Consider the following 25,608-nt stretch of genomic DNA (forward strand, 5'->3'; position numbering starts at 1 on the left):
GGGGGGGGGGGGGGGTAGGGAGGAGAAGGGCCCTCCCCGCCCGCTTGCTCTCGCCCCGCGGCGATGTTAATCTCCCGACCCCGTCCCGGAGCAACAGCGGAGCCCACCCCCACCTGTGCCCCCGAACCCGGGCGCGCACCGGCTGCGGCGGGGCAGGAAGAGTAGCTTGATGAGCGGGTGGGTGTAGAGCCAGAGACCTGAGCGGGCAAGGCTCAGCACCCGCACCCGGTGCTCTAGGATGTGCAGCTCCATCACGGTCCGCGCGGACCCGACCCCGCCGCCAACCAGACCAGGCCGCCGCCGGGGGCGGGGCGGTGGGGGCGGGGCCGGGGGCTTAAAGGAGCCGCTGCGCGGCCGCGTCCATGCCTCCAGCTACGCTGCGGACCCTCCCAGCCCCTCGCCGCGACCAGTTCCCTGACAGCCACGCCCTGAGGGGCGGGCGGCCTATCCAGAGTGGCCACGCCTCCTTCTTAAGGCCAGAGCCTCATCCCTCACATTCCAGCCCGCCGAGCCCCGCCCCTGATGACTCCGCCCCTTTAGCTACGGCTCGGGGATCACAGGCTGATCCCGCCCAGCTTGAGTCCTCCAGGCCCCGCCCATGCCGCGCCCCCTCTCCGGGGCTCCGCCTTTTCCGCAGGTCGCCTTCCTCGCTGGGGTCGGAAGCAGGAGGGAGGTATGGAATGGTTTCTGTCCTTCAGTCTTATGATTGATATCCTTGAAGCTCCGAAGGGCCGCGGGACGAGCGGGAGCTCAGCTAGGATCAGAGTGCTGCCCAGAAAACTTTGGAGCATGGAGGGGTAGGGGTAGGCTGTGCAGCCCGGGTCACTCTGTGATTCTCTCCCAACCTTCCTCCCTCTTTCCTTTTATGGAAGAAGACCCTTACCCACGAGGGTCACAGAGATAGGGAGGGCCCCAGCCACTTATATTTGAATAAGATACTGTGAGGTAGGGGGTGAAGGTGGCCAGGCTTGAGACCCTTCAAGACTAAGTGTTTGGGGGGCGCCTGGGTGGCTCAGTAGTTAAGCGTCTGCCTTCGGCTCAGGGCGTGATCCCGGCGTTCTGGGATCGAGCCCCACATCAGGCTCCTCCGCTATGAGCCTGCTTCTTCCTCTCCCACTCCCCCTGCTTGTGTTCCCTCTCTCGTTGGCCGTCTCTCTCTCTCTGTCAAATAAATAAATAAAATCTTAAAAAAAAAAAAAGACTAAGTGCTTGGGCCAGGGATGCTCAAAGCCCAGACTTCAGGGGACAGGCCCATGCATCTAAGGCTCACTGGGCACTCAGATCTCAGACCTGAGACTTGAGCCCTGCTGAGGCCTCCCAAAGCCTGCAGCCATTAGCAGAACCGAGGTGGCCTGAGCACATGTAAACTTGCTTCATGCCCACGGAGGCCCCCAGCACTGGCAGATGCCCCAGATCTGAGGCTTATTAGACCAACTTGGGGTCATTTCAACATTAGAACTGGGTTCTGCTCAGGCCGCCTCAGGTTTAAGAAGGCTCCAAGGCTAAGCAGGTATCAGCACACCTAGGCCCTATAGCAGGACAGACAGAGCATGCTGGGGGAGGGGGGTGCTTTGTCTGGCCTGAGCATCCTCAGGCTTCAGATCTGAGGCTTTGAACCAAACAGGTTAAAACCAGCCTTAGGCCTGACTGGGACCCAGCAGGCCTACACAAGCCTCCTGCCTGCTCAAGAACCTGTACTGTAGTGGATGGAAGCTGGGCAGCACCCTCCCTCCCTGGACTCTTTGGCTCAAGGGATTCCTGTGGAATACTGCAGCTGCCACATCCTGGCCTGTCCCCTGGAGAGCCAGGGGGAGGGGACTGTCCTCAAAGCCTCTTATGGCAGGTACAGATGGGGTGGGAAACCACAGGGGTGAGGGGTGGGAGGCAGGAAGTGGGTAGTCTGCCCTGATAGGCTCACATGACACTTGACCTCCCTAGGCCTCAGTATCCCCAGCTGTACCAGGACAAGATGTTCCAGCCCCAGGCCCTGTGATTCCTGAAAACTCCTAGGGAGGCTCTTCTCCTCCCTCTCCCACCCCTCCCACCATGGCCCAGCCCAGCTTGGTAGCCTGCCAGGAACAGCCGCTATTGTTTGACTGGAAAAGCTGCTTCCTCAGCAGAAGGGGGGGCCTTTCCCAGGGACACCCTGTCCTTACCCTCACCAGTCATCAGGTTGTGACCATAGCGCCTGCCTGGGCCCTCAGTGGCATTGCCAGGTCACCAGGCACCCTGGTCAGGAGAGGTAGCTGAGAGGTTTTAGGTGCAAATCGACCAGTGTCATCTTTCCCACTCAGCTCCTCTGTTTCCTCATCTGTAAAATGGGGATAATAGAGACTACCTGATCAGCTGGTGACACAACCAGCCCAGCGTGGCACATGCTAAGTGCTCAGGAAACCACAGGCAGCCTTCTCTCAAAGACCCAAATTTCTTCCCTCATCCCTCAGTGTCCAGTGGAGGCCTGGACTTAGCACGTAAGGGCATTCATGGTCCCCGACCTCTGGTGCCAGCACTCAACCCAAAATGAACACTCAGAACCTTAATGGGGTCTGAAGTGGCATCCAGGTGAGGGGCGTTGGTGGAGAAGGGCCCTGAAAAGACCTCCTTAAGAAGCCCCTTCCCCTCAAAGATGGGTAGGCACCAAGGCCTAGGAAGCAGGCCCTGCTCTGCTCCAGCACTGGGCTCTAGCTCCGGTGACCCTCATCCATGGCAGACTGGTGGACATGGGGCAGAGGGGATGGAGTGAGGGAAAGTGGAGGCCAGGAACAAGGACTGGCCTATGGAAAAGGTACTTCTTAGGGAGGCTCTGGTGCTGGGCTGGGGCCAGGATTAGGGGCTCTGTAAGGTACAGAGAAGAGATGCTAAGCACCAGGGGTGGCTCCCCTTCCCAGTCCCTAGCCACACACCAACTCTCTACACAAGCCTGTTTATTTCTGTACAAAACCATGTTTCTATTTTACACAAAGAGCACCCCACCCTTTACCCCACCCTCTCCCCTCACAACAGCACCCTAGCCCTGGGAAGCATCCCCCCAGGAGGAGGGGGCTGAGTGAGGCCCCACCCATTGGCCCTCACTTCTGCCTGCCCGGCTGGGCTGGCCCAAGCTCCACTCTGGAGAAAATAAATAAAAAGGCTCAGGCAGAATCTGTGCTGGGCCAGCCAGACTCTCTGCCACCCAGTGGCCAGGCAGCTGGGCCCTCAGAGCATGGGCAGGCCCTCGAATGTCAGTCTGTGAGCCATGTAGGTGTGTGGAGACCCCACCCTACAGGCCTGAGCTGCCAGGGTTACAAGTAGGTGTCCTCACTCTCCTGGGACGTCAGGCTCTCCTGGGAGTGGTGGTGGACTGAATCCTGGGAGCGGTGATGGGCTGAATCCTGGGGAGCTGAGTCCTGTGGAGCTGGGTCCTGATGGGCTGGATCCTGGTGGGCTGGATTCTTCAGGGGCACATCCTGTGGGGGACATGCATCTCCCGCAGCGGCTGCCACGTTGGCTTGACTTGGGGTTGGGGGCTTATCCAGCTGCGCACTTGCCTTTGCCTGCTTCCACTGCTCCTTCTCCTTCTGGCTCTGTTTGGGTGGCTTGGGCTTGCCTTTGGAGCTAGGGAAGGGGGCATCTGGGGGCAGGCGGATGGATGGTGAAGGTTGCAGGATGGGCCGGGGGCCTGGCTCTGCCTCCATGATGGCCTTGGCACCATGCAGCCTGGGCGGGGAGCAGCACTGCAGCTCACCCCGGGTCTCTTGCCAGCGCCGCAGCTGGATGAGGTGCTCACGCTCAATCTGGCGCTCTGTCACCGGCAACTCTACCACCTGTGTCGGTGACGACAGGAAAATGGGCACCAGGAAGAAACTTCCCCTCTACCTCCCAACCTGGCCCTGCTCTCGCTCATCATCCCCCAGCCCTGGTCACTAACGGCTGACCCTTGGAATAATGGGGGTCTGGTCCCTGTGGTGATCACAAGTCCCAGAGCAACTATGTGTCACCTAAGTACAGCCCCTGAGAGACAAAAATCCACAAAAGAAAGAAAAACAGGAAAATAAAGCCAAGCCCATGGATGTGGTACCAGGAAAGAAGAGAGGGTAATGAGTTGCAGCTTCTCTCATTCCCAAATGGTTCAGAACAGGGAAGGCCCTCCAAACCTAGGCCTCTCTGTGCCCCTGTCTTCTCATTAAGACAGGAGGATAAGGTCTACCCACACCATCTTGAGCTGCTGAGCACCAGGCCTGGCACCAGTGACCCACCTTCGGGGCAGAGAGTTATACTAGGTCCCTTCTAAAGGGCCCCCACGTCTCCCACTCCCACCCAGCAGTGATGGGAGGGTTTGGGCCGCACCTCCTGGACCAGGAAGGCCTCCTGCATGATCTTGGGGCTGAGGCTCCGCAGTTGCTCGATAGTCTCATACTGGCCCTGACAGGCTTTGAGCTTTTCAGGGGAGCCCAACGCATGTTTCAGCAGCACCAGCCCCACCCGGAAGATGATCTTGACTCCTGCATGAGGGGGTGGTAAAAGGGCCTGTAAGGAGTTTCTCTGAAAAGAGAGGCCCCCTGTGGACTGGGTTAGAGGCAGGGGTGTTCCCCCAAGCCCAGCCCAGTACCTTCACAGAAGAACATATCCCAGACGCGCAGCACGGAGCTCCAGGGCAGGGTGCGGGCAAAGGCACACATGAACCACTCTGTCATGTACAGCAGCGGGTCGATCTTCTGCCGGCTGAGGTGTTTGTGGGCCACAGGTGACACCTTCTGTAGCAGTGAGAAGAGGATCTCCCCATCCAGTTGGATCGCCTCCTAGAAGACACAGTGAGGCCATGGGGCCAGGACTGCAGGCTCGAAGCAGGCAGGACAGACTACACTCTGGCTCCCAGTACCAGGCAGACATTCATTCATCCCTTAGTCAGCTACTGCCTGCAGGGAGCCAACCCTGTGTTGGGTGCTGGGATACACTGAAGAGCAAAGCAGACATAGCTGGTCCACCTCAAGGAGCATGTAGTGAAAAGGGGCAGACAGATGAATCACAGGAGCAAAGAGACTAGCGGCAGGGCAGGCGTTGGTGGGGGAGGTGGCTAAGTGCCCAGAATATGGCAGAACCAGGAATGCTGGATCAGCATGTGCCAGAGGTCCCACCTGTCAGGGTGACAAAAAGCTCCCTGAGGGCTGAAAGCTGAAGGAAAGGAGGGAATGAAGGGGGTAGAGGTTTAAGCCTATGCCAAGGCTGAAGCAGGGAGGAATTTGGTGCACGGGAGGAACTGTGATCCTGCCAAGCAGCCAGACGGCTGGAAGCAGAGACGGAGGCCAGCGTGAAACCGATAACTCTGGAGCTTAGAAGACCTGACCTTGGAAGGCCTTGGGTCTTTAGCCTGAAAGCAACAGAAGTCTGGGAAGGTTTTAAGCTGGGGCAACAGTAGCTGTGGAGAGAAAGGCCTGGAGAGGCCGCAAAGGGCAGGTCCCAGGCCTGGTCTGGACCCAGCAAGCACTCACCAGTTTCTCACTGTAGTAGCCAGGCAGGTACTTCTCACAGATCTGCACCAGGCACCAGAAGGCTTGCTGTGGGCAAGAGAGACATGAGGCCTTTCTGCTGGGAATTCCCTGCCCACCCACTCACCCCGTCCAGGGCTTGGTGGTACCTCAGCAGGCATATGCATGAGCAGAACAGCAGCAATGGGTGCCTGGGCCTGGCAGTAGCCCTCCTCAGGTCGGTAAAGGGTATAGGCCTTCAGTACACGGAATAAGTCCTGCTGGCTGTAGAAGGGCCGAGTGGGGCAGGGAAGATGGGTATGACTCTGCCACCCCCTACCAGACCAGACCTGTCTCAGAATTTGCACCTCCCTGGTGACCTGACTGTGGTCAGCAAGGGGTCAGTCTCCCACTGCAGCACACAGACTCTCACAAGACCAGAGGAGGCGGCAGGGAGGGCACCTCTCCCGGTCCCGCCCCAACCCATTTGACAGGTGAGAACAGAGGCTCAAAGAAAAAGCAGAGATAGAGCCAGGCAGGATGCCTGGTAAGGGTGTGTCAGGGCTGGAAGTGTGGGCCTCTCGTTCAGCAGTTGTGTCTCCTTGGCCAGAAAGCTTTGTCCCAGGGGTCTGTCTTGGTCCTCCGGCCTGGCCTACCTACCTTTCCCCTCTGCCCACCCAGTTATCTCTAACCCTCTTTCTCCCCACCAAAACCTATTTCCAGAAGAGGACCAGGCAAGCTCTAGCACTCTGGGGAGTAAACAAAAGTTGCCCCAAAGGTAAGAGAAGAAGCTAAGGAGACCCATCTGATTCAAACCAAACGGAAACTCTAACAGCAGAGTTTGGCGCTCCCAGCTTCTGGGTCCCTGAGATACACCCAAACTCATTTTACTCCTCTGCGCCCTGAGGGACAGGGCCCAGAACCACCTCCAGCCCATAAGACCCAGCTGCTCACCCATGGCCTCCCCGGGACACAAACATCTCATGGAAAGGGAACTGCCGGTGCAGATCACGTTCAATCACATCCAGCCACTTGGGGTCCCCAGGGGACATGTCCAGCTCCTAGAAGCAAGATCAAGAGCATGTATTAGGAGTTAGGGATGGCTGCTGGGAAGATACAACTGTCCCAGGTATTAGAGGAGCCCTCTGCTAGGGGCAATGCCTACCCAATCCCATCATGAATTGGGCCTTCCTGAAGACAAGTCAGGAAGCTCAGGTAAGGAAGCCTGAGAAGAATGAGAGAGAAGGGGCAAAGAGGCAAGGAGTGAAGGGCCCTAGAAACCCTCTCGGGTGATCCTGGCTCCAGGAAGACCCATGTAGTCAAGAGTGTCTGTCACAGCTGTGGCTGGAAATAACCTCCAGGCCCTTTATTCAAGACTCACTCAAACACCTTAGGTCCTTAAGATGGAAGGTTACTATCAAAGCAATAGCTACCACTGTTAGCACTGCTCTGAGCTACCCATGGGCCTCATTGTCTCTTCTCAACCTCAAAGAAAAGTCCTATCATTATACTCTTCACAGATGAGGAAACTGAGGATCAAAGAAAAGTCACTTGCCCAAGTCCTCATGGTTAGAAAAATGGTGGAGCTGGGCCTGGAAGCCAGGTTGACTCAGAGCCATTGATCCCAACTCCTCTGCTATCTGTCTCCTTGTGCAAGTGGCATCACCTATTCAGGAAGGTGTGTGTGTGTGTGTGTGTGTGTGTGTGTGTGTGTGTGTGTGTGTGTATGAGACGGAGAGAGAGAGAAGAAGAGAGGGATCTGCACAGAGTGCTATCTGGAAGGATGTGACATTTAATCATTAAACTCAGAGCCATCACTGGGTGCTGGGGTTTCAACAAAGTTTTACTCTTTTCTTTAAACTTCTGTGAACCTTTTAACATGAATACCATTTTTAAAACAAAGTATTACACAAAGAAAAATCATTTCCCCATCATTTGAAATGTTCTATGTCACGACTTGCGTGTTGGTTACATGGATATGTATTCTTTGTCAAAATTCACTGAACTGCACACTTAAGATCTGTGTATTTCACTCTGTAAATACCCCAACTTTAAAAATAGAAAGAAAAAATTGGGGGACTTGGGTGGCTCAGTCAGTTAAGCAACCGACTCTTGATTTCGGCTCAGGTCATGATCTCAGGATCCTGGGATCGAGCCCCACATCAGTCTCCCTGCTCAGCGGGGAGTCTGCTTGTCTCCCTCTCTCTCTGCCTCTCCCCCCCACTCATACACACTTGCGCTCTCTCGCACTCTCTCTAAAATCAATAAATAAATCTTAAAAAAAAAATAGAAAGAAAATCAATAAAAAGGAAACCTGGAGGGCTGAGCAGGGAAGTAGACCACGTACACGCTGCCTGCAGGGCTGATGCAGCATTAGGGAAGGCCCCTGGGATAAGGGCTAGATTCTGTGGGCACAGACCCAGGCCCTGGCCTTGACTGGCAGGTATCTTCAAAAAAGCCCCTTTCCCTCTTGTGCCCCCTCAGTGGGTGTGTCCCAACATTAAACTAAAGACCCTAGGATGTCAGGTAACTTGAGAGAGTAAGTACTGAGCAAAAAAACTAATAAGAGTGTTCAAGGCTGGAGGGTAGAAAGAAGGACCAGTGCCTTCAGAGGGCTTTTGATCAGGCACACAGCTGAAGAAGAGGGTGTACAACCTCTAGAGTCCCACATATTTTCAGGATGGGGGCTTGTGTGTGTCCTATGAACCTCCCAAATCAAACCCAGGGCTGGATACTGAGTATGATGCAGAATTGTTTTTGTCAGAAAAGGGAGGAGGATCCCACAAATTCTCCAGAGGGCTCTGGTAAGGTAGGGATCTGAGAACCCAAGAAGTCAGTTCCTAAGATGTGATCACCTGGTACCTCAGCAGCCCAAGGCACTTAACCACACATGGGTGGTTCAGAAAGGAAGAGGTATAGCTGAAGGGCCTGTGGGAAGAAAGGGCTCTTCGAATCAAAGGCAGGTGTGGGCCACTGGCAGGTGATGCAGCTACTGCAGCCTCCAAGAGAGCCTGAAGGCACTCGCACCATCATGAGATGAAGCCAGAGAAGAAAACCAGGTAAGAAAAGGACAGAGGTCTTGCCCTGCCCAATGAGGGAGGAAGAATTAGCAAGTACAGGAGAACATGAAGCCATGAGAGGCTGCGGAACCTACCTTGACAGCTGAGATTGGGGTCAGCCACCTGGGTCTTCAGGGGAATACAGGCATAGGTGCTGCCACCAATAGCCTGTCACTGTACCCTTGCCTCTGGCTGTCATGTCCACAGCAGCCAGAGGGAGCTTCTCATTCTTACTCACTTCCTCCATGTCATCCACAGGCAAAGTCCTTCTAGGTGAGCTTGAAAACCACTGTTTCAGCCCCCAGGGCTGCCCTGGGGACCCACCACTCAGCTTCAGAGGATCTAGAAGGCCTTTCTTGGCAAGTCTACCTTCTCCCACAAGCAACCCTCAAGACTTCAAAAGGTGGCTGATTCCTCTCCAGATACACTACTCCCCCCACACAGAATGCACACACAGCTCTGTGCTCTGCCACTCACACAGGATGGGCTCACATTTGCTAACTATGGAACCTGGAGTCTGGCCAGGCCAATGAAGCTCTTGGCTCCCATGCCTGTACTCTAGCAGCGAGAGGTAAACCATGGACTTGGACAGAGGTTCCCAACTGAACTTTCCCCCTCCACCCAGGATGCAGCCTCCTGAAATGAAACAGATGGGAAGAAGACACTGGAGTCAAGAGGCCTGGTATTGCTGCTCTGTGGGACAGTCCAATCACCCTGATTCCCAGAGCTGCTTCCAACCAGACACTCCACCAAACCCTGCAGCCCCACGGCCAAGTACTGCTAGCAAATGACTCTCACCGTCTTCAGGTCAACAGCAGGAACTCTAGGCTGCCCCGCCCCGCCCACTCTTCTCAGGAACAGGTTTGGCAAAGCAAGAGTGTTTGCCAAAGCATGAAGTATGTCAACAAAGAGCTGGTAGCTAGCAGCTCTGTCTCACTGCCTGTCACCAGTCCTAAGAGCTTGGGAGAAACCCTGATGCCTGGGGCCAGGTCTGGCAGCTAAGCAGGGGTAACCCCAGGGGAGCCAAGTGCCTCCCATAGGGGAGCATGCTGGAGCTGCTGCCCAGTCCAGGTGGGCCCTAAGAAGTCCCACGAATGGAGTGGTATTCTTACTCTGGCAGCCATGGGGTAGGGGGCAACAGGTAGGGAGGGGAAGGCATGCCTGCAGAGGATACCCTCTCTGGCCACTGACTGGTTTCTAACCCCAAAGGATACTGGTTTGGCTCCGCCACCCTTAAGGCTGACAACCCCACTAGCAGCATGGGTGAACTGTGTCTGGCCAGCTTGGATGAGGCAGGAAAAGAGTCAAGGATGGGAGGCCAAGAGTTACTGAGGGTTCTGTGACCCTGAGGGCAGGCCCGCAAAGGCCCAGAGGACAGAGCCCAAGGCAGTCAGGGAAGTGGTCTGAGTGTCCCCTCCTGATGACCAAGAGCTGGGAGGTGGCCTAACTGAGCCCAAGAAAACAAAAACGGGGTGGTTGACAAGAGAAAGAGCTGGAAGGGAGGATGGAAAATCTGTCCACCCCACTGAAGCCTGCTCAGTGCTGGAGCTTCAGATGGGCAGAGCCCCCAGGAGTCACAGGTTGGACAGGCCTGGTCAGTGGGGCATTTGATGGGTGGTCCTATTAATCAGCTCATACTGCTGAGGTCCAAGTAAGCACATGGAGGATTGCTGCCATGTGAAGGACATCAAGAGATGTGGGAAGGAGGGTAGGATGAAAGAAGGGCCACTCACATCAAACTTTCCAGGGTTCTGCTGTAGCTTCACCTTGCCTCCTGACAGGTACTGCCAAGCACGGCCCCGCAGAGAAGGTGGGATGCCCTTCTGGCACCGCAGACGGATCTGAAAGTCAAAAAGAGGACTGTGCTCGTGAATCCACTGAAGCAACTCCTCCGGAGGCTGTGTGCCAGCCTAGCTCTTCTGTTGGTGTTTGGTGGGCCTTCAGTTAGCACACTGGGCAAGCAGAAAAGGGGCGAAAAGAGGACTTCCCTCCTGTTGCTACTATTGCTACAATGCAGAGCCTAGGATGCCCAGGGGCAGGGGGAGTAATGACTGTAATTAGATATGCTGCCACCAGGTGATGTCAGTCTCCCTGTGCCCTGGACCGGTGACAAAACAGATATTCCTGAGGTCTACTACATAATTCTGAATCCCCAGGACCATTTTCTGAATTAAAATGGAACTGTTAAAGTTGGAGGAGCCCCATGGGGCATCACTAGGGAGGGATCTGCATGGTGTGGGGCACAGCTGAAGCTACAGGGAGGGTAGCTTTTGAGATGACCCAGAATGAGCCCAGAGACATGGCCTGGGCACTTCCATGGGGATGTTTGTTTAAGTAACGATGTGGCAAGACACAGCCCACCTAGAGGGGAGAGAACTCAGCAGAACTCAGAAGGAAGATGGGAGCTGATCAGAATGGCTCCGTCTTTGTTTTGGTCATGAATCCTCTCTTCTGCTCTCCTTGACCCTGAGCTCCCACAATTACCAGCTCAGGGCTGAGGTAGCTGTCCCGGCTATGAATTATGATTCCAACTCTTGCTACGATGGCACAGGTCTTTCCTACCACTCACAAACGGGAGAGGAGAAGGAGGATGTGTTTGGGGTACCTCATGACCCAGAGCTAGGGCTCAATTCTTATAAGGTTTCCACCATCAAAATCCAGCTTGAAAAATCATCATGTCTTTTACAAATGGGAAAACTGAAACACAGACTGGGAAAATATTAAGGTCACACCATCAGGAACCCACTACCTCCTACACCACACAGGCTAGAGGGATCCAGCCCCATGAATTTTGCACTTCACTGGACTTTCAGAGCTAGATGAGAGGTGAGCTCCACCTAGGCTTTGGGACAGAATGAGATGAGGCAGCTGCCTTGATCATCCTCCCTGGCCTCAAGGCCAATGGTCAAGGAGGGTGAGGGCAAAAGCAGAGGCACCACTCCTATAGAATGGTGGTGGGGGGTACTGGACAATGATACTCCCCTCAGCCCCTGCACTAAGCAGCCTGGCCTGGGATAAAGATGGGAGCTCAGGGCAGTGGGAAAAGCAACTGGATGTGAGTTTGAATCCAGTGCTGACTTTGAGCCAATTGATTCTCATCAATAGTTAAGAACAGAATGGCAATACCTAGGATTCTATTAGAAGGGTGGGAAAATGCCTAGCATGGGCCCTGACACATAGTCTGTGTTCAATAAATGCCTTCCTCTCCACCCCTCCATCCCAGGAAAATGCCTGACACAGAAGCCTCAGGGGCTCAGGTTCACACCTAACTTCCCTTCACCTGGAAACCCCCTCAAACAGTCCCATTGGAATCCTCAGAGAAGCACAGAAGGCCTAGCCTTCCCGATGACCAACACAAACAAGAGAAAACTTTCCAAGGGTCAGAGAGTGTCAAGAACCAGGAAGGAGACAGGCAGACAGGCTGGAGGCAGTGGGGGAAGAGCAGAGTGGCTGGTCATGGGAGCTAAGCTCGAGCTTCTGTGACTGCCTGCAAAGGGGGTGAGGAGGTGGGGTGAGGAGGGGGTGAGGAAGGGAGTGGAAGGGAACTGTCCCAGACTCTGGAAATAGTTTCCTGCTGCTGTGGGACAAGGGTCTCCTTAAGGAGGCCACTTGGTCTGAGAAGACTTTGGCAAAGGGATATAGTATGGCCTAGAGCCACAGGCCCTTTAGGCTTTCTTCAGGGCCAAGCTTAGCCTGACCTGAGCCAGCCCCCAACATCGTCACAGCCCCCTGTCATAGTTGGCCTGCCCCAGGGGAGCCCAGGAATACCTTCAGTCCATTAAGGTTTTCAAAGAGGCCCTGCCCTCACTCAGGCCAGGGCTGGGGAGGTGGGGATGGAGAACCAGGAGTACAGCCAGCTTTTCCCACTCTGGCCTCTGGAATCGTCCTTAGCACAGAGGTGATAGGGATGGCAAGCTCCACCTGCCTGCCTTAGAGAGGAGGCAACAGTGGGGATCCGAAAAGATAAACCAAGAGAAAGTGCTCAGCAAAACGAAAACACAAGGGATTATCATTCTCTGATTGACAGCTGAGTGAGGCCACACCCTACCTGCTGAACTCTGGGAGGCCTTGGCCATGGTTTGAGCAGAGCCCTACAGGGGAAGACAGCATTCCAGCCAGAACCTTGCCTCCATACAGTCCCCTCCTGGGGACTCAACATAAGTCCAGGAGAAGTGTTGGGTCTGGACCCACTTCCTGAAGCAGGTATTGTCCCTCCTGTGCCATGACTTCCTGATCACGGGGAGAGCCCAAGCCTGCACAGCCAGGCAAGAAGAGCTCCTATGGCCAGGGTGACCACAGCTGAGGTGGCAGGAGTAGAGAGCAGAGGGCTAGGGCCTCTCGGTAGAATAGGGTACAGCCTCCTCTGGTGGCCCTTACTGGGTAGGGACTCTAACCACAGTTCCAGGGAAGCAAAAGGGAAGAGGAAGTAGTGCTGCCTGCTCTGCTGAAAGGAGCTCCCCAAGGCTCCCCTTTGGAATCCCCATTTGCAAGGGAGGCTGGGGCATGAAGGATCCACTGTCCCTGCCAGCCACTAGTCACAACAGACAGCGGAGAGGGAGCTGAAGCTCAAGGTAAGAGCCTGAGGGGTAAGAGGCAGGAAAATAGATCCCAGAGTCATGTAGGAAGCAATTGAGAACAATTATCTTTAAAAAAAAATTTTTAAGAGAAATATTTAATAAGAAAAAATGAACACTACAAAGCCTACATAGAACAGCAAGAAAGAGCCCAGGCCCAGGTGTGCCTCTCCTCCATAGGCACAGGGCTTTGTAGTCACCAACTCATGGGAGCCTCCCAACATGACTGTCATTACCACTCAACCAGGGAACCCAAGGCTGAGAGGGTGAAGTGACTCACACGAAGTTGCACAGCTAGCCACAGGCATGAAGAAGGGAAGGTAGTGGGGCTGGGCCCAAGCCCATATCTGACCTTCAGTCCTGAGCTTTCTGCTAGGCCCTGCAGCCAGCTGTGGCAGCCTGGACCAGACCAGCATATCAGGGTGATTGCAGTGGGACAGCAGGTTCGCTCTGTGCCCTGGGAACTTGTCAGAGAGACCCTGGCTATGAGGTTCTGGACAGGCCTCCACTAGGCAGGGGAGTAACTGGATCCTGCCCAGGTGGCCAAGGGCATCAACACACACATCGTGGTGGGCAAGGATGTTCCTATGGGGCAATAGAGCTAGTGTCTAAAGAAAGACCAACAAGGAGAGGACCACTGGGTATTTTCATTTTTATAAGACCATTAAACTGTGAGATTACTTTTTTGTTCTTTTTCCTTTGGCCAGGAGGCAAGAGGGAACTCATCACATTAATCTAGAGGGTGGTAATGAAGAATGCAGGCACTAAATGTAGACTGCCTGGGTTCAAACCTTGATTTGTGGGTCACCCATAAAGTAGGGGTACTACTGCTACCAACCTCATTGGAGAGTTGTAAGGTTCACACAAGTCAAGCATCCAGCACACTGCAAATGTTCAACACATGTTAGTTATTACTAGTATTATACGGTCCTCCCTGATAGGTGGGTGGTAAGTAGCAGAAAGAACTTCTCCTAAAAGGGTTGGAGGAAAGCTGCCCATAAGGGCTTTTGGATAAAAGTGGCTTTGAAGTTTGACTCCAGGACAAAGTTCTGTGTGAATCTAAAGTCATCTTGGAGGACCAAGCAAAGACTAGTCCCTGCCCTCCAGCCAGCTTCTGTTCCCTTTTCAGAGCTGGCAGATGGGGACACTCAAGACTGCTGGCAGTTGGAGAAGCTCCTGCTCCTCTAAGCTGATACAGTTCCTCTTCCTTTTCTTCCCCAGGCTGCCAACTCCCAGCCCAAGGCCCAAGGCCAGGCCCCTCACCTTTTTGTGCTTCTTGGCCATCCATTTGTCCCAGTTGTTGAGCATGTCCAGCCACTTGGATTCCCTCTGCCTCAGCACCTCCAGGGGGACTTCCTCTAGCCTGTGGAGCAAAGGGCAGGGCCTGTCAGAGATGCCAAGAGAAGCAAAGGCCCTGGCTTAGGCCCCAGCCACCAGCCTTGTCAGGCCTTCACTCCTGCCCCTGTCTTCCACCCCTGTGTTCCCTTTGGGGCTGCTAACCCATGAACACCCTAAAACTGATGAGAGGGAATGCTGCCCCCTCCCTAGAAGTCATAAGCCAAAGAGACATCAGGTTAAGTACCCACTCCCCCAATGTGTCAGGGGGCCAGGGGTCACCATGCTTTTCTGGGGGCAGAGGTCTGAGTGCCTGCATCTGTGCACCAAAGCAAAGCATTCCTGTCCTAGGTCTGTCTAGAAAAATATGCCTCTTCAGGGGGCCTACACACAAGGTGTAGAGCTGGATGAGGAAAAAAAAAAAAAAGTCAAACAAAGAAATAACATGCTCACCTCTTCACGCTAGCAAAGCTAGTTACTCATAGTTTCCCCAATTATACCCTGGCCCTTTCCCACCGCTCAACCTTGCTCATGCCAGTCCCTTTGCTGGAACTAACTCCAAGTTGTCTGTACCTATCAAAATCCTACACATGCTTCAAAACGTCACCAAACATCACTTGCATTTGTACATCTACTAACTGAGTAGCTATCACAGCTGTGCTGGCACTGTTCTAGAGCCACGGCTTCTGGGCAGGCTGTGGGGAAACACTCCTTTGACTAGAACAAAGTCCTGGCCCTCATGGTGCTGACATTCTGTTTGGCTCTGAATGCCCACTAGAGTCACGGGAGAAAACACTGGAGCCTGGAGACCCACCCCAGCAGGCAGACGGGCACCAGAGCAGCTGAGGCAGGCTGGGGCAGAATCCCTGACTTAGCCAGAGCATGCTTCAAGTGAGTGGGCTTCCTCCAAGAAGTGAGTTCCCAGGAATTCCTGAGTTCACATAACTCTGAGGGGCAAAGAGGAGGAGACTAACATTTGTAGACTGGGTATTCTAAAGATGCTTTCTTATTTAGCCTACAGAGCAAGATTGGTAAGAAAATAATGGAAAAAATGTATGTGTATACCTCTCTACACACACATGCATGCTCTCGTCTTAAAATCACTTTTAAAGTGGTGGATTATGGATCTTTTGAATTTCTTTTTTTTTTTTAACCTTTTACTTTTTTACCAATTAAAAAAAGTACTTGACATTGAGAGGTAAGATACCTAGGGAGGGTATCTTGCTCAGAGTCAAAGAGCAAATCAGTGGAAAAATCCAGACTCAAATCCAAGTTAGATCCTAGCCAAGAGCCCGTACTCAGTCCTGCCTGACCTCCTAGAAAGGAGTGCAGGGTCAGAAGCACTCAGGCAGCTGGAAGGAGGCCCTTAGGAACAGGACATGATGGGGCTAGGGCTTGGCCCAGGCCTTGATTCTCTGAAGGAAGGAAATACGCTGCTGTGACTTTTACTGGTTGGAAGAGCAGAGGGAGGGGCCTTGGCAGAACAGAGGCCTCCAAAACACAAAAGGGCAGGTCTTCTGTAGTGCGTTTTATCTGGGGAACTGCACAGGCCTGAGAGCAGCCTTGGAGCTGAACAGCTGAGTAGGAACGACAGCCTGGGGCAAACCTGGCCCCCTCAATACACAGACACAGGTCATTTTCCTCTAAAACTGCTGACCCTCTCACCACCTAGAGGCACAAGGAGGGCAAAGGACACTCCTTTCCTTTCCCTCCCCATAGGAGAAAACCAGAGACCACACCTTTATACCAAGACATTTACAAACTGACAGATGTATGTCTCCAGGCAACCCCTACACATGTAGGGAACGGAAACCAAAGGCCCAGACATCACAGGACATGCTGCCTCCCACCGCCTACAAACCACGAGCTTATACAAGTCAGATGAGCCTTCTAGTTAACTAAATGAAAGGGGATGCCCACACTATGTTAACAGGAAGTTTTGGCAGTTGTGGATGTGGATAATAGTTGATCCAATCCTCCCATTGAGCAGATGGGAAGACTGAGGTTCACAGAGGGCAAGGTTTTTGCCTGAGAGTTCCAGATTTCAGTGAATTCCCATGGGATTAAATACATGTCCATTTGATACCTCAACCCTCCAGATCTGTCTTTGTTGATAAGATCTGACTGCAGGGCCTCAGAAATATCCATTCTCCCAACTGCAGATACATAGGGGAACACATTCAAGTTCAGTGTTCCTTTAAATGATGTCAGATAACAGCTTTGCCAGTATCAAAGCCCCAACATCAAACCTCAGACCGGAATTTCAATTGGTTACAAAACAAACGACCATATTTCCTGGATTCTAAGACACTAGTGATTTTAAGCTATACCACTGATTTGGCAAGATCTTCTCAGAAACAATATAAAAAACCCACCACGACTTTGTACACGTCAGTTGAAAGATCTATTTGGCTTTTAAAATCTTAAATTGAGAAAATTTTGAGGAAATAATGGTCATTTAAGTGGCTTCTCCTCCAACAGCAGAGGAGTTTAAGCCACCTGGAGATGGTGAAAAGGAAGACACTAGAGGTCTGGTTGTAACCACCACTCAGCACATCACATGCTCTCTTAGATTTCTCTTTATGCACAGGATGTGCTCCTGAAAAGTTGCAGGCTATCCCTTTTTTTAAAACCAGAAGGTTAACATATCCTTCAGTTTAGTCAGTCAGGATCTCAAAAGGCATCTGATCAGACTGCCATCTGGTATAGGAATCCCTTCTACAATAAGTAAGCCCTGTGCCCTCTCTGGACCTCCCTAGGTGATTTCCCTAGATGACTAGAATGACCTTAATTGTGAATTGCTCCTCAAAAGATGCTCAGAAAGGAGCCATGAGATGAAGATGGAGTCAGGGGGCTCCCTGCAAATAGCATGATGGTGTAGACGCTATCTGAGGTAATTTCCTCCTGACAGTGGAGGGAGAGCACGAGCCAGCTTCTAGTGACAGGGAAGCTGACCAAATGGCCAGTTCAAAGGACCAAACGGCACATTAGGGATAATATAAAATTAAATATAGCCTACAGAGCAAGACTGGTACATTTTGAGGGCTTTAGTTTGAGGGCTTCAGTTTGAGGGCTTCACTTACCCTGCAGAAAACCCCTCTTTCTTACAGGTGGCCTGAGGGAGTCTCTGCTATTGAAAGAGCCTAATGAGAACAGTCTCCAGTGGCCCAGCCCATGCTGGAATTCCACCAGGGATGGGGCCTCATTATCACCAGGTGAAGTCACCCTATTGTTGAAGTTTCTACTATTAAAACTTTCTTTCCAATGTAATGCCAAAATTTTCCTGGTAACATCTATCTATAATCTCAGCACCCTCTTTTAAGGCGGCACAAATCTCAGCCAGACCAGTCTCATACCAGGCACACACATGCTTATCCCTTTTTCAACCACCCATTCTTACCTGGAATGCCCTTTCTTCTCCCCTCTCCAAGTCAAAGCAACCCTTTCAGAGCCCAATATAACAATAAAAACCACAACTTGAAATACTAGCAGCAATAGTAGTTACCATTTATACATCATTTACTACTTACCAATTTCTTCCTGTTTCTATTTCATAATAACCCTACCATAATACCATTCTCTCCATTTTCCAGAAATAGAATCCAAGACTTAGTAAAGTTAAGTGCCTCACTCAAGGCCATATAGCTGGGACTCAAAGCCAGGCCTGCCTGACCCCACAGCCCATGCTTTGACCCTTATACTATACTCCTCTGCTCCTACAGGTTAAGCCCTCAAGCCTCTACATAGCCTCCGTGCCTGCCCCTATCTCATTAACTGTCCTCCAACCTGACGACCTCTATCTTGACTTAGAATACCATTTCTCAAAGTTTTAAAACTGAGACCCACAATAAGAAATACATTTTATACTGAGATTTTTATACACACACACATACACACACATATAACTGAAGTAGATTTTATGAAATAATTTACTCTTATCTGCACTCTGAAATTTTCATTTTAATTTTATATTATTCTAGTCTATGTCTTTTGTCTTCTTTTAATGCTGGTCCTAATCCCTTAAAATTGATTTCAGTAGTAATTCATTAATGAATCAAGAGATGAAATGAGCACTTCATTACAACTTGCTCATATTGCTTAGCTCTGTCCCTTCCTAACTGGACTGGGTCTTAAACTTCTGTAACTCCCACCAAGCATCTCACAGGTATTCAACAGGCGCCTGCTTGCTTTTCTTCATGACATCATTACTTTCATATAAATTGCATTCAGGGCTACAAGCCACTTCTGCCTACACCAATTTTATCTGTGCCACTAATAACTCAGTGAGGTGGATCCCTCACTAATTAATAGATTAATTACTATTTGGCACATGAGAAACTCGACTCGATCAGAGAGGTTATATGACTTGGGCAACGTCACAAAGCTACTAAGTTAAGCGGTAGAACCAGGACTTCCCCTCTGCCACAGTGACTCGTGTGCTTCTTTGCATTCCCCTGGGAAGACTGTGAGGAAATCAGCGGTTCTCCAGATGCCACTGTGAGGCTCTATCTTTGGTCCCCAAGTCCCTGGAGACAGTCTATCCCCATCTCCAGTGTTCTGACTGCCCCAGGGAGTAGCCTGCCCATACCCAGTAATGCTTAGTGAAGCCAATATGCTGGATGGGCACAGCTCCAAAGCACAACATCAGTTGGGAGATGGCAAGCCTGGGCAATGTGTGTTTGCTGGCCATCCCCTCCTGAGGCAGAGAGGCACAGAGGAGACAAAAGTGGGTAGCCAGGGGGTGACTGATCCCAGATTCTGTTGAGCTCTTGCTGTGCTATACCAGGCCATGGCCCAAGGCAGCAGTGACACTCTGCTGACCCCATGCTCTGCAGGCTCCCAGTTTCCTAGCCTTTTCCCCAAACCCAGAAGCTGGAAGTTTGCAAGAGCTCAGAGAAACAAGACCAGTACTCAAGGCTATAAGACCAAAAACTGGGGTTCTCTCCACACTGTCCTTCTAGCTGTCTGCCTTCTGCCCAAGCACACCTCAGCCCTTCTGGCTGGCAGTCAGCCAGGTATGGTGCCCATGCCCACGCCCTCTTCATCCGATGGTGAAAGATTAATCTTGGTCCCAAGGAACCAGTTTAACCCCCTTCTCCAAGCCTCACTCTCCAAACCAGCCCAAACAGGAAGCCTCTTCATTTGAAGAGAAACACAGCCCAAACACAAAGCCCAAGGTCACAGACTATAGGATTGATCCTCCTCATCTCAACCACTGGAGGCCAGCTGGGGTATGGGAAGAGTGAACAGAGTGGGGATCTTGAAGCCAACCAACCTAGGTTTCCATTCCAGCTCCTCCACCTGGGAGACCATGGGCAAAATACTTGCATTCCCTATCTCAACTTTTTCATCTTTAAGTGGAACCATAATACACACCTCAGATTTTATAGGACTGCAACAAGGAATAAATGTGTATAAGGGCCCAGCCTGGTGAGCGGCCAGCAAATGGTAGCTAGTAGGTGACTGTATTTGCAGCTTACCTAGTACTTTCATATCTCTATTCTCATCTGACTTGTCCACACACACAGACACATACACATGCAGCAGGGCAAGATTATGCCCACTTTACCCATGAAGCAATTGACACCCAGAGAGATTAAGTAATTTACTTAATGACACAGAGACTGTAACTCTTGGCTTCTGATCCCAGCTCTATCATTTTATAGCTGTCTGAAACTGGGAAGGCTGCTCCACTCTGAGCAGGTTCCCCACCTGTAATATGAGACAATGCCACCTCCTTAGAAGGCAGCGGTAAAGGTCACATGAGGCAGTACAAGTGGACACATTTCCAGCACTGGCCATGAAGTAGCTCTGCCAAGTACTACATATGCGCACAACTCCCCAAGGAAGTAGCTTTTATTATCTCCATTTAATAGACAAGAAAACTAAAGCTCAGCACGGTTGAGTAATCTGCCCAAGGACACATAGCCTGGAAGTGGAAGCTGCCACTTAGGCACTAAATTATCCAATAAATATAAAGTGTCTCACCACCTGGCCTCAATATAATCTAAAGGCCTCAGTGCTTGTCACATTCTCTGCTCCCTTCTTTACCACCCAGTAGAGAACCACTACCCTCTGTGCCGAGAAGGGCAGGAATGAGCAACAAGAAAGTGTGGAAAATTGTGAAGTAGATGTGCAGGAAGAGCACAGCCAATGACAGATCCAGGGACAAGGGTGGGGGAGCTCCCCTCTCCCAAAGCTGGAAAAAGTGAGGATAAACAAAAGGCTGACCTACTTTGCACACTGGGTAACAACCTCTGGAGTTCATTAACCTAAGAGGTGGTAATGACTGAAAGTATAAATAGCTTTTATGCCAGCTCCATAATAACTGATGATGGGAAACTGGAATGCACAAGGCGGCGGGCTCGAGGAGGTGGTACAAACGGCCGACAGTCAGGGCTGGGAGGGCTGTGAGATCACCCAGTGAGTCCACCTCCTCCCCAGACAGTCACGGAGGCCTATAGCCCAGAGGGTAAGTGATCTGCCCGAGGCCCTGCTGTGAGTCAGTGTGGAAAAGGAAGACAGTCTGCAACAGCCTGGCGTTCCCTCCTGCGGCCTGGCAGCCACTGACTTAAGGGTAGGGCAATGTCCAGGATCTCTGCCTGGGTGAGAGTCTGGCTTGCTTCACTCTTCCCAATTCCCAGTGCAAGCTAGTTCTGGGCCTGCCTCCCTTTCCCATAAGGAATTCCCTGGCTTTGCTCCTTCCAGCCCTGGGTCAGTGCACTATGGTAAACAGGTTCTCTCCACCCTTCACTGGCCTTGGTGCCCTGGGCCTCCGCCCAGCTCTCCACTCTGTTCAGCTCCACCCCTCTTGATGTCAGGCGGAAGAAATGGTTCCTTTAGGCATCAGCTTTGCTGGCTCTAAAAAGTAAGGAATCCCCATTCCCCCACCCAGCTAGAGACAGGCACAGACCACAGAGAAACCCCCAGGGCAGCTCTCCCTGAGGACTGCAGAAAGGTATGGAGACTCTTCTCAATAGAAGACTTCCCTTCCCCAAGCCCCTACCCTTAGCAGGCAGAGTAGTGCTTGAAACTTCCCACAGGCAACCGGGTCCTCAGATCACAATCTGACTGTGGGTTCCCAGGGGCCATCTTGACTCATGTACAGCCCCCTCACCCATCCTTACCAAACTGCTAGATCTTATTGATAGATCTTACCAAATTAGTTTTGACTCACTGTTTGACTCACTGATTCCTTCAAGGCTCCCTACTGCCTTCCTTGTCCAATAGAAACCTAAGGCCTTGGCTCTCAGGCCCTCCTATTTTCTTTAAACATCCCTCTTCTTTCCCCAGCCCTATCTCTAGGTGGCCTTCTCTCTAAACTGCCCTCTGTCACCCCATCCCCATTCCAATTCAGTCCCACTCATCTTCCAAGGCCTCATTCAGAACTCCCTCTCCTGTCCGCAAAGCCTTTCCTAACTACTCCAGGGACAGAACACAATCAGCCCCTCATTATATTCTATACACATTTCTCCAGAGCCTGTGTTCCAGGCCTGAATCTACAAAGAGATTAATAAAATGCAGTCCATGCCCTTGAAGAGGTCAATCTGGCAGAGGAGACAGATGCGTGAGTAGATAACTGGTACACAGGGAAGTGCTATCACAGAAGCATATAGAAGGTGTTAGGAAACTACAAGAAGCCCCCACAGTGGTGGTAGTGGTTGGGGGGTTGTTCAGGTAAAGCTTTAAAGGGGAGCTGATTTTTGAGACGGTCTTTGAAGGGTTATAGGAAGTGGCCAGGGTGAGAAAGGAGAAAAGGCACAGCAGGCAGAAGACCCAGTATGAGCAAGCACAAGTTAACAGAAAAGGGCACGGCCTGTTTGAGGAATGTGAGCAGTCTAGTGGAGCAGGTACAGCTTCTCCACTGACTATCCGCTCTGCTGAGGCAGCATTCCATGAGAAGGTGCGCTCCTGGAGGGCTCTGCCCGTCTCATTTCCACAGTGTGTCCTGGGCCTAGAACAGAGCTTGGTACCTAACTTATGTCCAATAAATGTGTGTTGACAGAATCATTAGCTTCGTGATCTCAGGAACTCTGTGTTTCAGTTTTCTCGACAGTGAGATGGGACTACTATCCTCTACCTCGAGATCAGGTGGGTAAAATACAGAAAGTGCTTGATAAAGAACGTTCCCTCTCTGGCCTGATACCAGCTCTGGATCTTTCTTGAAGCCCAGCACAAGGCTGAGCACAGATGTGCTTGATGACAGCCTTTTACAACATTATAATTCTAATATCCAATTAATGTAACTGAATGTCTGTTAGAGCACTTACCAGGCACTTGCTATGCAACAGACATGGTGCTCAGCACTTAACTTACATTATTTCATTTAATCCTCACAACAAGCCCATGAAATAGGTCCTCTAATTATCACCCCCCACACACACCACCTTCCACAGATGAAAAACAGGTTTTCAGCAAGCCAGTAACTATCTAAGGTCCAGGGTGAGCAGAAGACAGTCCTGTGTGCTGAGTCCAGGCCCTGCTCTTCTCCTACTCTGTCACTCAACTCCAGCAGAGAGTCCTGACCACTAGGCTGGGTACATGCAAGCCTTGATCCCAAGGAATTTTGTGGACTCAGAGCCATAAACTATGTGATACATGGCAAGTCACTTTACCTCTCTGAGATTTGGTATCTTCCTCTGTAAAAATGGGGGATTATGATGGTCCAGCCTGGTCCACCATGCAGGCTTCTCTGTACAATGGCATTACCATGTGACTATGCTGGGAGGAGGGAAGGGTCACTCAGAGGCAGGACAGGAAGCCCGGGACGAAAGTCCACAAGGTGCTCAGAAGGAAGGTAGTGGTAATTTCGATGCAAATTCTGATTTCTTCCCCAAGTGACTGCCACTACCAAGGAGGGCTGAGACCCCAGGCAGCACTAGGTTGCATGCTTCAAGTTGAATCTTTCAGCAGACCCACCTCTAGTCTCACTTCTGCTTTATCTTTACAGACCGAAGAGAAGGAAGATCAGGCCCTCCAAGTCAGGGTCACCTGAGGACTCTGTTCCAAATGACTCAAAGAGGAACTCATAGGGGGGATTCCCAGCCTACTCTGGGAGGCCAGAAAGCTCCAGACCACAAGCTGAGTGGGACTGGCTCCTGCCTTACCCCTAAAGCCCAAGGGTAGAGGGCAGAGAACATGAAGGAATCTGGATCCTCACCATTATGCCAAACGCCTGAAGTGAACCTAAGAGGATAATTCACACTCAAATTGTAAGAGCCACCCTGTACCTTTTTACTTTGATGCACACACTGTGCTGGGTGTTTTTACCAACATCACCTCTCTTAATCCTCATAACGCCCCCTCTCTCCCAGTGCTACCACCTGGCCCATTTACCTCAGAGAGGTCACGTGACTAGAAAGTGATAGAGCCAGGACTTGAAGTCAGGTCTGCTGTTGTCTTGAACTCAGGCTCTCCCAAGCCCAAATTTAGGTTCTCCCTTTTTGTGATACCAAGACAGAAAGGGAAGGGAAAGAAGAAGCATCCTCCAGAAGTGGCCGGCTGGGAAGGATAGCTCCTGGACACACAGAGCCCAGTGCCCAGAGTGCACTCAGGAGGAACAAGATCTCCCTTGGGCCTCCTCACTAGCCAGCTTCTCCTGCCTTGTCTTAGGGTACATGTGAGGGGCTATGTGTGGAGATCTGGGACAGGAAGTGTACCATTCATCACAACACCTCAAAACAACTTGAGAAGCCTACTAGGAGAAGCACAAAAACTTATGTGTCTGAGCTGGACTGAGGTCCTAAAGCCGGGACAGGGAGGGGCCAGAGAAGCCACACAGTGGCCACGAGCTTTGGTAAGATAGAAAATTGGAAAGGAGGAGTCACAGGTTCCAGGCCCAATTCCATCACTTGCCTAGCTTTGGTTTCCTTGGCTGTAAACAGGGAAAATAAAACTTACCCTACAGATTTCCCATTGCTTCTGTAAGGACTACTGCAAGGCAATGGGAATGAAAGCACTGTGCAGGCTAAAGAGCTAGACAAATCAAAGCATCCTTTGATTTGATTACACTCCCAAAGACATGAGGGCCACTGGTCCTACACACAAAGAGAGGTCCTCCCACAAGAGGAACAGAGCATGCTGGAAGAATTGGCCTCTGTGGGCTGTGCCATGGCGACCCCTTGCACTTGCGTGGTACCTCATAAAAAACTTTTCAAAGCACTTTTCATATACTCCCAGCTCAGTCTCAGAATGTTAGAAGCAGAAGAGCTCTTCAACATCATCCCATTAAAACTGCCTTGGTTTATATGTGAGGGAAACTGAGGCTTAGAAAGATTAAGCAATTTTTTCAAGGTCACACACCTAGTTAGGGATCCACTGAGGCGGCTCCGGACTCAGGTCTCCTGGCCCCTGTTCATCAGTCTTTGTTTATACTATGCTCCTAATCCAGTTATCTCATTTGATCCTCACAATCCTTTTGTACACAGGCCACACCTTTAATTACCTATTGACTGTCTGACTTCCCTGCTAGGCTGTAAGTCCTGGGAGCGCAGGACCAGGTCTGCATCCCCCCTTCCCCCTCCCCCAGCCAAGCACACAGCTGCACACATAGTAAGTGCTGGGTGAGAAACAGGAAGCATTAGCCTCATGGTCAGAGAGGGGACATACCTAAGTTACACACCATAAGGATCAGTGGTGGAGCCAACACAAGCACCTTGACTCCTGTGCCTCATTCAGAGCCCTTTCCCACTACTAGCCTAAATCCACATTTCCAGCCAGAATCTTTCATCTCTGAGAAATGGCTGGCGATGCCCGCAAGTGCTAAGGAGTTCACCTTCTCATAGGTATAGGACTTACTTCCACTTGCCCCAGCTGAGGACCCAGTTCCAGGAACAGAATAAAGACTCAGGGTGAGGTCAAACTGGCCCTGGATGCCATCTGCCTCCCCTTGATCAGTATCTATGCCCAAAGCCCCACACCTCCCTCTCCAGCTGCATGCCACCTTAAGGCTGGTTTTCCATGCCCTCAGGCTTACTCCCCTCTCCTTGCAGAGGAGTCTGGCTCTCCTTGTAGCCTTCTTTGCCATCCAATATGTTTACGGGGCAGAGAGCACAAAGCTCAGTACTACTCACCCCACCCCCTCCCAACCAGGCCAGCTAACCCGCTCTCCTACTGGAGAGAGACAAAGAACCCCTTGATGTGTTCTGGGCATGCCAGCCATGCCAGGCACCTTGGGGAGCCCGAGGCTGTGACAAA

General features: G+C 51.7%; 2 protein-coding genes across 3 annotated transcripts in view; both read right to left on the bottom strand.

Annotated features, from left to right (window-relative positions):
• CASTOR1 (cytosolic arginine sensor for mTORC1 subunit 1) overlaps positions 1-410 on the bottom strand; it is a 4,615-nt gene extending 4,205 nt beyond the window's left edge. The window contains exon 1 of one of the 2 annotated variants that reach the window (XM_040619735.1): positions 140-410. In XM_040619735.1, coding sequence (XP_040475669.1) covers positions 140-252 — 113 coding nt within the window. In that variant the 5' untranslated portion in view covers positions 253-410. The remainder of the gene's footprint in view (positions 1-139) is intronic. The other variant, XM_040619736.1, reaches the window with a different exon arrangement.
• A 2,497-nt stretch (positions 411-2,907) lies between these two features.
• TBC1D10A (TBC1 domain family member 10A) overlaps positions 2,908-25,608 on the bottom strand; it is a 29,942-nt gene continuing 7,241 nt past the window's right edge. Inside the window, exons 2-9 of the mRNA XM_040619732.1 lie at positions 14,341-14,440; positions 10,237-10,344; positions 6,399-6,505; positions 5,615-5,729; positions 5,469-5,534; positions 4,589-4,778; positions 4,327-4,481; positions 2,908-3,803 (exon numbers count right to left, since the gene is read on the bottom strand). Of these exons, the coding sequence (XP_040475666.1) occupies positions 3,282-3,803; positions 4,327-4,481; positions 4,589-4,778; positions 5,469-5,534; positions 5,615-5,729; positions 6,399-6,505; positions 10,237-10,344; positions 14,341-14,440 (1,363 nt within the window). The 3' untranslated portion in view covers positions 2,908-3,281. The remainder of the gene's footprint in view (positions 3,804-4,326; positions 4,482-4,588; positions 4,779-5,468; positions 5,535-5,614; positions 5,730-6,398; positions 6,506-10,236; positions 10,345-14,340; positions 14,441-25,608) is intronic.

This window comes from Ursus maritimus, unplaced genomic scaffold, assembly GCF_017311325.1.
Source record: "Ursus maritimus isolate PB19 unplaced genomic scaffold, ASM1731132v1 scaffold_33, whole genome shotgun sequence".
Lineage (NCBI taxonomy): Eukaryota > Metazoa > Chordata > Mammalia > Carnivora > Ursidae > Ursus > Ursus maritimus.